The sequence below is a fragment of the Neophocaena asiaeorientalis genome, unplaced genomic scaffold, assembly GCF_003031525.2.
Source record: "Neophocaena asiaeorientalis asiaeorientalis breed wild unplaced genomic scaffold, Neophocaena_asiaeorientalis_V1.1 scaffold378, whole genome shotgun sequence".
Lineage (NCBI taxonomy): Eukaryota > Metazoa > Chordata > Mammalia > Artiodactyla > Phocoenidae > Neophocaena > Neophocaena asiaeorientalis.
In genome coordinates, this window is record NW_020185316.1 from 365,954 (window position 1) to 382,248 (window position 16,295).

Below are 16,295 nucleotides of genomic sequence, written 5' to 3' on the forward strand. Positions count from 1 at the left end.
GGGTGGGGGTGGCTGCTGGGGAGTGTGAAGGGTCTGGGAGTTTTTCCTACTTGCAGGTTAACAAGCTAGCATGTGACTTGTGAAAACAATTAAATAGAAACCAGTTAGAGTCAGGAGGCCAGAAAAGGGAGCTCTTATGCCCTGACCGCCTCTCTTGTCTCTCCAAGAAAAGGAAATCTGGGCTAAAGCTGAATTGCAAGCCATAGTTGAAGATTTTCCCAAAGTAACCAAAGATCCTCACAGATTTGCTGAGGACTTTAATGTAGTCATTCAAGCTTATCAACCTGGTTTCTCTGACTTATAATAGCTAGTCCATATGCCTGCTGGTGAAGGCCAGGGCCGGCATTGGATGGAAACCACCAATTAGCAAAGATCTGAAAGGTTTCTAGAATTACAATCAGGAAAAAAGCCCCCTAACTTCTTATATGATCAGGCTCAGGTGATCACTAGGCAACCTCAGGGAGCAATTCCTAGGGCTTTTCCAAAGCCTGTTTGACTAGAACAATAGTCAGCCTTGAACACAGAAATCTGATGAACCTGTTCATTAAGATTATGATTGACTTCAGATTGTTTTTAAAGAAAATTCTGGTCGTCCTTCAGATGTTGATTTCACCTGCATAGTTTTTAACTCTATGTTTATTAACGGGCTGAACCAAGACCTTCCCCGTCTAGTGAAAAGGACCAGGATGGAATGGGAAAACTGTCCACCCCAGATTCAGTTAATCTGGTACACCAGCTCTCTCACACTCTAGATGAGTCGCCTATAAGGAAGACCACCAAACTTCTTAATCCTCAACTCCAATAAATGAAGGCTCCTAAATGAAACCCAAACCCTCCTAGTTTCTGCTATTATTTGCAAAGAGCCAGGACATTGGGAAAGAGACTGTTACAAATGTAAGCACACACAGCCCTCTATCCAGCCTCTCCAACATCCTCCCAATTCTCAATGACGGGCTCTGAGTAACTACAGGGGCTCCTCCCAAGCCTCCCTTTTTATTTATTTATTTATTTATTTTTGCTGTACGCGGGCCTCTCACTGCTGTGGCCTCTCCCGTTGCGGAGCACAGGCTCCGGACGCGCAGGCTCAGCGGCATGTGGGATCCTCCCGGACCGGGGTATGAACCCGTGTCCCCTGCAGCGGCAGGCGGACTCTCAACCACAGCGCCACCAGGGAAGCCCAGTTCCTCCTTTTTTTTTAAGTCGAGCCATAATTTGCTTTTTCCTTTCAATTGGGCCATGAGTCACTTTGGTTACATAGCTTTACCTCTCTGGGTTTAGTGTCCACGTGATTATCCATAATTTCTCATTTAATAAACATTAATAGGCATCTACATTAGCTGTGGATTCTAAGTGCAATAAACCTGCTTATGTATGTATATACATTCATTTAAATTTGTCCGATTACTTTGTTAGAACACTTTCCTATAAATTGGAATTGGTAGGCAAAGGGTATACAAAAGTTAAATTTTGAGTGATACATGCAAAATTCTCCCCGGACGTAGAGACAGTCTTCACCAGTCTTCTTTCTCAGTATCTGTAGATGAGTGCTCTATTTGCTACAACCACAGGAACATTAGCTATCAGTATTTTTAATCTTTGACAATGTGATATTCCTAAGAAATTGGTTTTCCTCTCTTACTCTTGAGTCAATCATCTTCACATATCCTTATTAGTCATTTAATCATTTGAATTTCCTTTTATGTTTTTTCATTTCCCTTGGAATATTAGTGTCTTTGTCACCAATTTATAAGAGCTCATGCACGATTAAGGATGCTAACCTTTTGGTTGTTGTGTATTACAGATGAAATGACATAGAGTTTTTCCCCCATTTATTTCACTGTGATGTTTATTTTATTTTTTGATTATACAGAAATTACGTATTCAAATAGAGTCACTCTTTTGTTCTTTTTGCTGGTTTTTGTTTGTTCGTTTGTTTGTTTTTTAGAGAAAGGCAATGTGAAATCATTGAAGGATTTAACATGAGAAATAAAGATAAAGTTTACTTCATTGGGAATTAATTGGGAAATGAACTGGCAAGGACCAAGAACAGATGTAGGCTGATTGAGTAATCCAGCCGTGAGAAGGCACTAGGTTAAAGCGTGGTGGTGGCAGTGGTGGTGGGTAGAGAAATTACGGGGACGTTTGTAAAATAGATTCTGTGACATTTGGCTGTTGATTGAATTAGTGGAGTCAGTGGGGATTAAATTGCTTTTTTATTCTGGGGTGTTATCTATTTAGTCAAATTTCCAACTGAAACCTAAAGAGTTAGCCAGCACCAGTGTTCTTCATAAAAGGGGTGAGGGAAAATGGAAGGAAAGAAACAACTAATTAACAGAAGCATGATCACGAGGTACCTGAATATGAATAGAGAGATCATCATTGATTAGAACTTCTAAAAGCATTTATAACTCAACTCTAGAACAGATTTGTGTTTCTATATATTTTAATTACAAATCAAATGATCTCTGAAAGCTATGGGTTTAAATATCTAAAGTATGTAAAGTTTTGTCATACAGGAAGGATCTTGAAGGGAAATAAATTGGTATCTCAAATAGAATTATTCAATAAAATTTTTTATAAAGGGCAGGGTATAGGAAAACTATAAAGGATACTGCAGTACTCCCTGGCTAATAACTGTGGAGAAGGGGCTGTTACTACCTCAGACGAGACAAGAGGAGAAAGTAGCTACCAGAATCCAGAGAAGAGAAGTGAGGTCGCTTGAGAGGAGCTGTGTGCTTAGGTAAAGGGACTTAGGCAGGCTGCCAGGACCCCACAAGGTGAGACCTGGAATGCACCACACTCCACTTGCCCAGTCTTCTTCTCCAGCCACTGCTTCCCAAGGGCTGCCAGAGGCAAGAATGCCTTTGATGTAGTCCAGGGACAGAGCAGGATGGAGAGTCCATCTAAAGGGGCAAGCAGAGACTCACCAGCATGCTCCACCTCTGTGCCTTTCTTATGGAAAAAATGTTCTCATCTGCAATGCAGAAGACACACAAGAAGACCCAGCAGCACTGTGACGTGCAAGAACGTGATAAAACGCAGTAGAAAATTAACCCCTACTCCCCCTAATGACGTCAATCACGAGCTGCAGAGCCTCTCCCTGCTTGCATTTGAGCAGCCTGTTTCCAGGCAAAGTACCTCCCTCTTGATCTTAATAGAATTAATTTAAATGACATTATTTCACAAAAGACCAGTCTTTAGATCTTAAACTACATAATATGAATAAACAAATTTGATTTTACCTTAGAATTAAACTATAAACAATTAAGTAACTTATTAACTAAAAGAAAGAGTGAAAGGATGGACTAAGTTTCTGTGAGTAGAGGATCAATACTTTGAGAGTGAGTGATGGGAGAAAATTATTTGAAAGTTTAGAAGTTTATTAGCATGAAGAAAAAGGATCTCTACTTTGCCTGCTCTCTGATCTCATATAAAGAATTTTTAAATGTATCTAAGAATTACATTTCTAGTATTGATAGAATTAACTACATTACTATGGATTATATTATTGTTTACAAAGCTTTTACACCATACCATGTGGTCCTCATAAACCACTGAAAGGGAAAAGGAACAGCCTACATACTATCCCTGTGAAGAAAGAAAAACATTTTCTGAGAGGTTGAGTTATCTGCTGAAGGTCACATAGCTAATAAGTGATGTAGTCAAGACCAAGCTATTTCAGAATGAAATTCATTGGTATTCACTAAAATATGTGACCATAATATGGGACAAAGTATAAGTTAAAATGTCTCATTTTCCATTTATTTATCCCATGACAACTTTTCAATGCTCTGTCATACTTACCACTTTTCCTTGTTTTCTATGTAAGATATGTCCAAAGATAAACTAAATATTAAATATTTAACAACTTCAAGCTTATCTGTGACCCTAAACTTAGAAAGGCAAAAAGCAACATTTAGTTTTGTTTTGCAGCTAAAGCTCTTAACTCTTCAAATCCAGACCACATATCTTCACCTGATAAATAAAGAGGACTGAAGAACTTGTGGATTCCTCAGCTTTTTGACTCTTTCAATGTTATTCCTCTTTCCTTTACCTTCTAAGTTAATCAAAAAATCTTTTTTAAAAAAATGACTTTTACACCCCAGAGTAAAATGTATTCCAAGCCCGGTGAAGAACAGACTATTAATCTCTTCACTTTATTGACCTACTTCAGTTTCAGCTCATTAAACACAGACATTTTCAATGATCAAAAGAAAATGAACCAAAGGTAACTTGGTATAACCTTACCAAATAAGAGAGTTGTTCAAAAAGCAAATACACATATCTTCACCTGATAAAGAGGACTCTGAAGAACTCATGGATTCCTCAGCTTTTTGACTCTTTCAATGTTATTCCTCTTTCCTTTACCTTCTAAGTTAATCAAAAAATCTTTTTTAAAAAAATGACTTTTACACCCCAGAGTAAAATGTATTCCAAGCCCGGTGAAGAACAGACTATTAATCTCTTCACTTTATCGACCTACTTCAGTTTCAGCTCATTAAACACAGACATTTTCAATGATCAAAAGAAAATGAACCAAAGGTAACTTGGTATAACCTTACCAAATAAGAGAGTTGTTCAAAAAGCAAATAAATCTGAACGGGTAATTTAATACTGACAGTCTTCCATTTAAAGAGTATATATGCTATGAACAAGGACATGCAGAAATAATTTCTACGTTCATTTGATCAGTGAAGTCACACTCTTGATATGCTTTTTATCCAACTCTCTTCTCAGTTCTTAGCCTCTCCCAAAATGAATACTATACTGAAGGAATTATGAACTAACGTCCCTTGAAACTATAAGACAAGGAAAAACAAAAGACTGTGAGCTCTAAAAAGATAGCTGCCAAAGATTATTTCATTATATTGCCATACAGAATTATAAAAACTAAAGTAAATCTAATTATCGGAGCACAGGAGAGGAAAACCAGTAATTCAAACCCATTATCCTAAAAAGAATAACAAGCAATTTAAATTAGGAAACAAGAAATGTTCACTAGCTTTTAAATATGACTGTATTTGAAAGATATTTAAGTTACTAGCTGAACCATACCAGAATATGCGTGTCTCATTAGCACTGACTTAAGTAATCCTTTACTTAGGTAAAACTTCCTAAAACCAATTCTAAGATATCCTAAAAAAATAACCAATCACAATTCACACAGGAAAAAAAAGGGTTTTTCTAAGATATCACTGAAAAGAAGTCTTAAAGGCTAGGTGAGTAGTTCTAAAATTGGAATTGTTGTAAATACTTTAGAGACAAATTGCACCTGCTACCATACATCATGTTTTGTGATTTAACAGCAGTTATTTTCTTGCTTCCTCTGAAAGACTGTGGCCTCTCTACTTGGTCACATGGAATCTGGACCCCAAGTCAGTGTTCTTTAACAAACAATCTTCCCAGCTCAGGAACAATTCCATAGCTAAGTGATTTGTACTTTTTCCCAACATGGAATTAATCAGGGTAGGAGACGGAAAAACCAAATCATCTTCCAGTTCCTTACTATTAATTTTCTCACGGAAAGAAACAATTTTGCAAAACATATATTCAAATAAAACACAAACCGACCAACCCACAGCCAGTTGTAAATTATAGTTGGTCACCTTTATTTTTTTCCATTCTTCCAATAATAGATCAATTAATGTTCTAAGGCAGATCAGTCACACTGTCTACATGGTGATAACAACCGCAAATGAATCCTTAAATGTTAAATAATCTTCCTTCCCTTGCAAGACATTTGAGGAAACTTTCTTTCAGACGTTGGTTTGGCAATTAATTTACTCCATTTCAAAAATGTTAGCTAAGATAGATAAAAATTTCTTTAAATTTAAACTCAAAAGCATTAGGTTACTTTATAAAATTTGTGGCAGTTACATAAGAAGATATTAACTCCACATAAACCATTTATTCAACAACACAACTAAGCCCAGATCAGAATATATTTTTTAACACTTCACCATCTACATTTCTCATTCTATTAATATCAGGCATAAAAAAACATAATTAAACACAATAAATTGAGCCTGTTGGGTAACTACGAATATAAGATTAATTCTAAAAATCAAAATTGATTTATTAAGTTTGGCCTAATCACAGAACAAAAAGATAAATCAATCACAGTTCCTGCTCTCAAGTAGCCTACAGTCTAGCAGAAGGAAAGAAACACATTTAAAATCAGTATTGCTACTTTTGAGTCCCAACCTTATATTAGAAATAACTAAATACTGATCTGTATGTGGTGAGTGAGGATTTCAGGGCTGGTCAAAGAAAAGACAGGACCTCATGATGGCAGTAGTATGCAATGAGCTTTAGTTGGGTGCCACTTTGACAGGCTGCATGAGAGGGGATGTCCCTCACAGCAGGAGACCTGCTGAGACATTGGTGCAGGACCACCACCCAGAAGAGGAAGAAAACAAGGGAAATCCCAGGAGAGAGGGGTATTGGAGAGGGGGCCCCCATGTCTAGGTGATATTGCTTAGTAGTAAGATGGGAAGTCTCTGAGTCAAAGAGCTTCAAAGGGCAGCAGTAACTTGGGGTCTTTTACTGCACCAGAGTTTATTTTATCTGTATGGCTAGCAGATAAGTTCAGCTTTGTGGGGTTTGCAAAGCAGGCAGGCTCTAAACGACTAAAAATATGTTTACTTGAGCTATATTTAAAGCAATTGGAACTGTAAAAATTTGAGTTTGGCACCAGTGGGCTTTGGGCTAATGGTCCCAACCAGCTGTGAAGAAGTAAAAGACATAGGGGCCAATTTTTAACTCATTTTTATAACACCATAAAACATAAAAAAAAAATCACTGTATCAATAGAATCTTGGGTGTTCAATACCTGTGGACTGACTTCTAAAGTTTAACTTAAGAATCAGAGAGGTTCAAAAGGTGAAATAAGAGGCTCCTTGAAGCTTTACTAAAGTATTCAACAGACATTTCAACTCCTATTTTGTGTCAGTCGCTGTTCTGGGCACCAGATATTCTACAGTGAACAAGGGACACAGCTGGACTGGCTACATAATTTGCAGGGCCCAGTGCAAAAAGGAAGCACAGGACCCTTTTTCAAACTTCAAGATGGTAACAGCAGGACATTAAACCAAGCATAGGGCCCTTCTGAGTGTGGGACCCTGTGTGACTGTATACGTTTCATATCCATGAAACCGGTCTCGGTAGACATGTTCTCTATCCTCAACATGCACGCAATCTAGTGGTGAAAAATCAACAGTAAAAAGAAAAGAAATATGGCACCATGAAAAGTGCCATGAAAGAAACAGCGGGGAACAGAGTTCAGTGAACCTTGAGAAAGGCTTCTCTGAGGAGCTGACATCTAAGCTGAGACCTGAGGCTTGCAAGCCAGCCAGCTATATAATGTGTGTATGTGAAGGACCCATAGGTTGGACATTTATACTAGTGGCTCTCAGTCAGGACGATTTTGCCTCTCCTGGGTCATTTGGCAATGTCTAGAGACATCTTCTGTTGTCAGAACTGGGGGTGAGGAAAGGCATTGCTACTGGCATCCAGGGGGCTAAAGGTCAGGGAAGCTTCTAAACACCTTACAATACACAGGACAGCACTCGCCGCCCCTGCCAACAACAAAGAATTCTCCAGCCCCACAGGTCAGTGGTGCTGACACTGAAAAACCCTGAAGTGGAATGAATGTAGATAAGGCGATCACAGAGCTGTGAGTGGGGTGAGAGTTTGGCACATTTGCCTTTCATGTCCTTAGCCATGTGACTTTATGGTAGCAAATATTAGAAACCTGTATTTCCAACAACAGTAGAGAATTCAATGAATGGTGCAGTGATTCAGTAGAATCTTAGTCACTAAAAAAATACATATTTACAAGGATGTTTACGATTGGAAAAGGCATGTTACAAAGAAAGAAAAAGTGATTCTACATTCTTTCAAAAAATATTTATGTGCTGAGCAGAGGACTGATGAGGGTGTTGAAAAGATAACTCAAAGGGTTATTGGTAGTTATTTCTGGATGGTAAAATTGTTTTTGCTTTCTTTGTACTTTTCAGTATTTTAAATTTTCAAGAGAAGTGTAGACTCTCATAAAATCATGAAAGTACAAAATCTCATTTTCTTTCGGAAAAAGTGTATTATACCTTCAACTTACATGGCAGCCATATGTGAACCTGATAAGGTTAATCAAAAACGGTGATATTTAGGGCTTCCCTGGTGGCGCAGTGGTTGAGAGTCCGCCTGCCAATGCAGGGGACACGGGTTCGTGCCCCGGTCCGGGAGGATCCCACATCCCACATGCCGCGGAGCGGCTGGGCCCGTGAGCCATGGCCACTGAGCCTGCGCGTCCGGAGCCTGTGCTCCGCAACGGGAGAGGCCACAACAGCGAATTGTGATTCACAGAAGAATGACTAATCGTTCTAGGATGATTTTAGCAGTGCCACTGGGAAAATTTGAAATTTCTAAAGCTGGAAAGTAGAAGAATTGAGGGCACAATTGGTGGTGTCTTGTCTTCTAAAGGTCAGGCTTTCGTAAAAGAAAGGTAGATATGGAAAATGGCTACTCTCTATTAAAATGAATCGCTCTTGTTAGTTAACGGAGTAGATAGGGTACCACGTTCACAATCTATTTCAACAAAGTATATGAATGAAGTCTCTCATGACTCCATTTTAACAAAATGAATTTGTGGTTTCTTGAACAGTTATATCAAGAGGCCATTGATTTATAAGTCATGTCTGTTTACAAGCAGTATCTGGTTGTTGAAATGTTACTCTTGGTCTTATACCAATTAATGATAAAAGAAATGTTATAGACCAGGAAGGTGTTCTTATCAGACAAGCCAAATTCCATATTCTAGAAAGTCCTAGCAAGCTGGAAACATGGTTGGGGGAAGTATAAAATAATTATAAAATGCTATTCTTAAGTTTCCTAAATTGCATCCCTCCCTAAAGCCGATTATACAAATACAGGATGTTGGACACTTGGCAAAAAGGAACTTAAATTTGGGGATGGAGAGAGGACAGGGACACACACAACATTTACATTTGTTAGTAAACTGACTATGAGGGAATAGGATGTGATTTGTACAATTCAGGCCCTGATGGAGAGTCATACTCTATGGCCTCAAAGTAGAAAATCATACTCGCTTCCCCATTATGAAGCTTCACTAAAAGCCTGGATAAAAATGAAACACATCATTTTCTTAGACATCGAAGCACACGCCAGATTTTCCAGAGGAGAAAGTGACAAGTTTCCCTGACACTGGAACTAGGGCTTGATGTTTACAACTCAACAGAGACAACATGCTCAGAATAAGAAAACAATGATGAGACAAAGCCACTTGAGACCTGTGATGCAGCAGGATAGCCACGAGGACACTCTACAACCACAAAAGTAACTAAACATCCCCCTCTTTTGATCAGCAAGTGACTACTGCTTCTTCATTAAAGAAAACTAGCCCCATCTTAATCTTCCTGACACCTAAGTAAGTTATGAAGATGCTCAATTCCTGAATTGCCCTGCTTCCTTAAACCCTTGTAATCACCCAGCACAAAGCCAAATCCTATAAAAAGCCCCTTTCAACTGCCTCTAACCAAGGCACCCACAGTTCCTGAGCTGTGCGATCTCCCTTGCTGCAGAAAATAAGACCTAGTTTGTTTGACTATCATCCTGATTCTGGTGGTTCCTGGCTGGTGGACTTCAACCCGAGACAATCCTGTTATTATTAATCTGCCCAACATCAGCCTGTGGGTCCCTTTTATGGTTTTGGATCACCATAACCATGCTGCCCAAGCAGCAAAAGGGGTTAGTTCATGAGAAACAAAAGTCCCAAATTGAGATTACTGTCAATGAGTGACTATGGCCACCGGCCATCGAATGATGTGACTCCCTAAGGCATCTCCTACACACTCCTTCACCTCCCTGAATACAGACAGCAGGGTGGTGGTAGAACCAGTGGCTATGGGTGCTGCAGCTAGCAGTGGTGCAGTGCAGCTTGGTTTCTTTCTTAGAGTTCCCCTTAGTCCACAAAAAAACAGAATATTCACCATAACCTAAGAAATACCACTTCAGATAGGTTTCTTTGATTTTCCATTAGTTCATGAAAAGAAACAAAATGTTCACCATGACCTAATAAGTATCATTTTAGATAGAAACATGTTTCCCAATTTTAAAAACAATCATCTGTGACTTTTAAAAAACTAGTTATTATAAAACACATTCTGATTTATAGAGATCCAAAACTAAAATTTCACCCTTAAAGGTCAAGTTCAGCTACAATCAAGACACTAAATAAAAAACTGTAATAACAGCAACACATTTTTTGAGCACTTACTATGTACCTAGATTTGTGCTATCTTACATACATGTATCATTGCATTTCATCTATGCAACATGCCTTTGAGAACTAACATTCACATTTTACAGATGAGAAAATGGAGGTTCAAAGAGGACAACTGATTAACCTCAGTCACACAGTTACAGGTGCCAGGACCAGGTTTTGAACCCAAATGTCTATAATTCCAAACTCCAAGGTCCCCAAGTAGATTGGTTTCTCTTGGGTATCAGTATAAAACAACACTGCCCTTGAAGCCAATATAAGACTGGATTATAATGAAAGCAGTTTAAAAAAACACAAAAGAGCTATAGCGCACTACTTAAAGTGTCCTATGGTATTAGAATTTAACTTTGCCACATCAAGTTTATTTTTATTATACTATTTACAGCCAAAGCTACCAAGAAAAAGTTATCTTTCACACGCTACTCTCTGTATCAAGCAACATCCACATTTTAAAAACTAGTTGGTATATAAAATCTGAAGGTAGCCTTGGATTTTTATAAGCTTCTCCTTTCTGAATTAGCTTCTTTAAAAAAAAAGGAAATAATGCATGTGTGAACAATGCCTGTGTGAAGAGAATTTCAATGGGAAAGCATTATCCCTTCTCCCCAATAAAAAAAATAAAAATAAAAGGACCTTTTAAAAGACATTTTCACTAACAGTTCTTTTCTGGATGAAATAAACAAGAGCAAAGGGCACCTTGACTACTACCTAGGAAATAAAATCAGAACACAGGGAAATCTGTAATTCTAATCACATTTACACCTTCTCTCCTTTTTTACATTTCTCATCCAAACATCCTTAGGAGCTCAATAGGCTTAAAAGAATTGGAGCAGGGTAGAGAACAAAGGTGAGGGGAATCTGAGAAACAGCTTAAATGGCTGTTCTCACAATTTTAGTAATTTCGAATTAGGTAACATAGTTTTCAGAAGATGTAAAAGTCACAAATATAGAATGAAACTGTAAAAAGTTATTCTACCTGCTTATATTTTAAAAGTGGCATTTTGGCTAGGCATCTCAGGAATTAACTACTTGTGGACAAGAAATGCAAGAAAGCACTAAAAAAATTAACTTTCAAGGAAAACAAATATCAAATTTAAATGTATTAGCTTTAGTCAATGAAAGCCTATGTGCTAAATACATACACCCGCTAAAAAGAATATTAATATTTGTATTCTTATGTGAGAATGACTACTTAGATATTAACTATGTTCTCTCTTGAGATTGAGGATAATTTTAGAAAATAAGATTCAACTACTATACTCAATCAAGCTAAATATTATAGATCTCATATAAATACAAAAATAAAGAAAAGCATTTATGAACCATGTGGTATGTGTGGTTTACTCAAATGGGGAATGAAAGTTTTTTTAGTGGAAAGAAAAGAGACGTCAATGTTAAAAGAAACAGTTTAATATTCATTTAATTATTCAAATAAAAAATGACCAACAATAGAGGAATGATAAAAATTCAGAATTATATCAAATTCAGATGTGAGTGCCTGTTAAAAGAAACAGTTTAATATTCATTTAATTATTCAAATAAAAAATGACCAACAATAGAGAAACAATAACAAGTCAGAATTATATCAAATTCAGATGTAAGTGCCTGTTATTGGGTGATCCTGATTCAGAATAATACTTTCACGTGACTTTTTCTTAATGCAAATATCAAAAGAATTCAGCACTTCTTTTCACCAGCACCACTGATGTCCCTAAGAGTGCAGCCCTGCATGGCCCCTTGAGTAGGTGCTGCTAGGATTCCTCCATTGCCCTTAAGCCACAGATAAAGAAAGGTACTAGCAATGGGGAAACAATCCAGAATGCCTTAGAAAAGAAGATGCCTGCCATCCTGGCTCTTTTTTGTATGTCATGTATATCAAACACAAATAAGTGCAACCATTTCCATCTCTGTAGGACAGAGTTTCGGTTTCAGTAAAATGCCAGTGACTGATAACGCTGCAAAGTTCCTCTTCAAAAGAGATGAAACACACACAAGGTTCTAGAAATGTAATACCTTCTAGTCACTGTATTATGTTTAGCAGGTACCAGATATACTGAGATATGAGATGGGTGGTGAAATCAAGGCCTTACTGTCAACATTTACTGAACATATCAGCCAAAATTATGGGATCTGGGGGGCAAAATCTATGGTTCAGGTGAGGATTTCACAGCTCAATGCCCTCACCAAGTCCCCTGCCCCAACACACACACTCACTTTAGTTGCATTAGCTACTGACAAGTGTGGGTTGTTTTTTTTTTTAAATGAAACGAATGCACCGAAATAAGAACAGGTTTACAAGGGGGTGGTATCGTTTGAGAACAGAACTGCCCTCAGCTGAGAATATCCAACTATGTTGTTTCAAGTAGTATAGAAAAAGTGCCTAGTACCGAATAGGTGTTCAAATAAATATTTGTGTGTTTGTTTATAAGACTACTCTTGTAAACTAAAATAGTTTCGGCGGGCTCAAATGGCCAGATTTTCCTTGTGGGATGACTCCAGAACTGAGTTGACAACCAGCAAAGAAATCAAGCGAAAGAGCCACAGCTCCATAGTGCTACGAGCAAGCCCCCTCACCATACAAACTCAGAGGACAGATTTTAGACCCAAGCATCCTCCACAAGTTCTTCGTCCAACCAATAAGCTCACAGCATTTGTCAGTGTGTTGGCCTCGTAATTAGGTGCATTGCTCCAGTAAGATCGATCTTAGCTGCAGACACCTGCTGTCGCGTTTGACAACTAAGACCTATTCTTCCAGACCAAATGTAAACTGGAAATCCCGCCCGCAGAAGGAAATTTGCGCGGAGGGGGCACGGAGCACAGGGTAAAGGTGCAGGCACACGCGCTTACGAGAAGCAGAATCGACGCTTGCCACACTTACTGTATTTTTTCCCTTTCAATCTCTGGAAGATCTCATCCATGTCAAGTGGCTCCCCCATGCATTCTGTTTGATCGCCTGTTGCCGGCACATCTTTCAGGCGTTGCATCTACCCAGTGGCTCCGAGAGACACACTGGGTAGTTTAGGTTCCTGCAAGGTGGGCTTGATGCCCAGGCGCGGAGGGGCAGCTAAGTGTCACACCAGGGAGGGCGAGTCTTAATGACAGAGGGGACCGGCCGCCCTTGTCACCGCCCCATTCTCCAGCAAAGGAGGATAAGGCAGCTTTGTGTTTTTACTATCAAACTTACAGCGACCAGCCCAACTCCGTCCACCGTACGAGAAAGCAGCCAACCGAGGCCCCCCGGCAGGGCACTGGGAAAGTTCCCACGCGGAACAGAAACGCGGTCAGGCCGCGCTGTCCCCCGCTGGCAGGTTTACCGGCCCCTTCCAGCGCATTCGCCGAGACTAAGGGAGCCGGGCGGGAAGCAAACGCCCAGAGCTCGGCTCAGCCGCAGGCGGAGTCAGGGAGTCCCCGGAGCTGCGCTGCGCTCGGGATGTTCACGCCGCGCTTCCCCAGAGGCCTCCCCAGGATTCACCCTGCGCGGCCCGAGGGCCTCAAAGGTCATCTTCCCACGAAGGGCCATTCAGACAACCTGGGGAGCGCAGGGCCGGCGCCCCGGACGCCCCAGCCCGTGCCCAGACGCACAGCTCCGCGCCGACAGTCCGCGCCTTACCTGCCCGCGGCGAATCCTGCAGCCCCTTGACAGGTCCCACCAGGCGCCACTGGAAAAGTTTCCTAACTTCTTCGCAGCTCTGCAAGCCCTCGCTTCGGGTAGACCCAACGAGAGCCAGAAGGAGGAGACAGCGACAGCCCACGCGCCAGGTCTGTGCGTCCATCATCGGTGTCCTGGTCACTTCTTCCCCCGCCGTGGAACCCCCTCTCCCCGCGCGCCTAGCGCTGCAGGCGCTGGAAAAGGCTCGGTGGTCGAGGTTCCCAAGAGGTGCTATCTGTCGGTGGGCTGGGACTCCGGCTTCACCTGCGGGCACTTGGCTGTCTCCGGAGGTGCCCCAAGGCTGAGACACCGGAGTTCTCAGTCAGAGCGCCGCCAGGTCTCCCTCTCCAGCGGGTCGAGATGGCGCCGCGCGAGCGAGGAAACGGCTGGAGTCACACGGAGCCCGAGAGTATCTGGCTCGGGGCACCGCCGCGGTAGCCGAAGGAGGGCTCGGCTGGAAGCGGCCGACCTGGGACGCTCAGCCAGTCTAGCTCCGCGGACAGGCCCCGCCCCCGCCCCGTGGTCAGGCCACGCCCCCCGCGTGCCGCCCGGGGCCTCCCTCACCCGTGGAGCCTGTCAACGGTGGTCCACGCTGGAGAGACAGCCGAGCGGCGCTGCGTGGAGCCAGGAAACAACTAAAACGGAACCCGACCTCGCTCTCCCCAATCCATTCCGGGGAACTGCAGTCTGAGGAAAAGAAGAGCGAATGTACGAAGAGGCTCAGAGAAGACGCGATGAGAAACACCAACTGGGAATACTTCCATATAAATACTTCCGTATAAATCAAGGTCCTCAATGCATAGGAATTTGTATTCGAATTGCATGAAATGGGATCTGGGCACAATATAAAAGGCAAAAAACTATTTATAGTTAAAGATCTCAGTTGAGAGGCTTGATAGCACTTAGGTTTTAAAAGAGTACATGAGACGTTATTTTTTTAGAATTTCTGTATGTTTGCTGCTTTGGAACTTTTTTTTTGGTAACATTACGATTTCCTGAAAAAATTTAGAAGTCATAAAAATTACATTCAAACCTTATAACGTTCTTATTTTCACAATAAAGTCCAGTTTATTCTCTTATTACCCTTTAGCATCATATTTTGCTTCAGTACTTTGTATCTATAAGGGCCCTTCTGAGCTTTACCACTTCTGGAATTTCTTTAAAACATTTCTCAAAGAACTACTAGGGTAAAAGTGCTCAGGGGAGTTTCTCACAAGGAAGATAGAAAAATGAAGACTTTAAGTGATTTTAAAATGACAAAGGAATTTTGTCAATTTACAAAAGGACTGCATTAGAAACCATAAGCCAAAGGGCCAGATGTATTTTTGAAATACGATTGACTTAACACTAAGACTGTGAATGACAAGAGTGTTTCATCATCTACAGGCACCTGAAGACAGTCCTCCTCCAGTAAAACAAAACTACTTAAAAGCATCAGGCCAGGGAGACTATAAATGCTTTAACCACCTAAAGGGAATTTATTCTCAAATTTGAACCCTTGCCGAGAGATAGAGATGAATAATTTTAAGTCTTAGTTAAATGTCATGGGACTTTTTAATCATTCACTTAATCTTTATAACAACCCTGTAAAGTAGTTACTACTATCATCATTGTTTTACAGATGAGGAAACAGGCAGCACAGAGAGGTGAAGTGGCTTGCCCAAGGCCAACATATCTGCTGAGTGGCGGAATGAGAAACCCAGGCGTTGGAATCCAGAAGATGTGCTATTAACCACAGGCTCTCCTCGGCCACACCACGCCATACCGAAGAACCTAGTGGGTTACATTCAGTAACACAAAAGGCTGTTTATAGTTTATCAGGGTTTTTTTTACTAGTAAATATATATAATTTTTATCTGTGGCATTTTATTCTACTAGAATTCCTTCTATGTTAATATAAGGCTAATAAATCCCTAGGTTTTCCAAAAGTTTTTTGTCTTACCCGGATCTCTCCTTGATTGATTTGATCATCATAGAGTAGCATTAGCATTAAAAGAATCTCAGAGATTACTTGGTCCAATTCATTCACTTGGAATCTCTAAAACAATTTGTCTTACAAGGATAAAATCACAAACACCACTGAGAATGATTGATGGTTCAGTAAAAACTAATCAACTAAGAAATACTGATTGAACACATACTATATTTTTAGAAAAACAGTAAGCTAGGCAGAATTGGGATTACAGAGACATGTAAGCAAGTTCTCGGTGGTTTTGCAATTTATTTCAGCAGAATAATTAGGTGGGGAGTTATATACAGAAATGGAATAGGATCTAATGAGAAAATAAATGTCTAGTCCATGCAAAATGTCCTCAATTACAAAAATAGATATTTTGTTTCTACCTC

General features: G+C 40.3%; 1 protein-coding gene across 1 annotated transcript in view; it reads right to left on the bottom strand.

Moving 5' to 3' along the window:
* LOC112392102 (glypican-5) overlaps nt 1-14,084 on the bottom strand; it is a gene marked incomplete at its 3' end in the record, with an annotated part of 291,946 nt that extends 277,862 nt beyond the window's left edge. The window contains exon 1 of the mRNA XM_024733626.1: nt 13,911-14,084. Within this exon, the coding sequence (XP_024589394.1) occupies nt 13,911-14,076 (166 nt within the window). The remainder of the gene's footprint in view (nt 1-13,910) is intronic.
* Nucleotides 14,085-16,295: the final 2,211 nt, after the last annotated feature.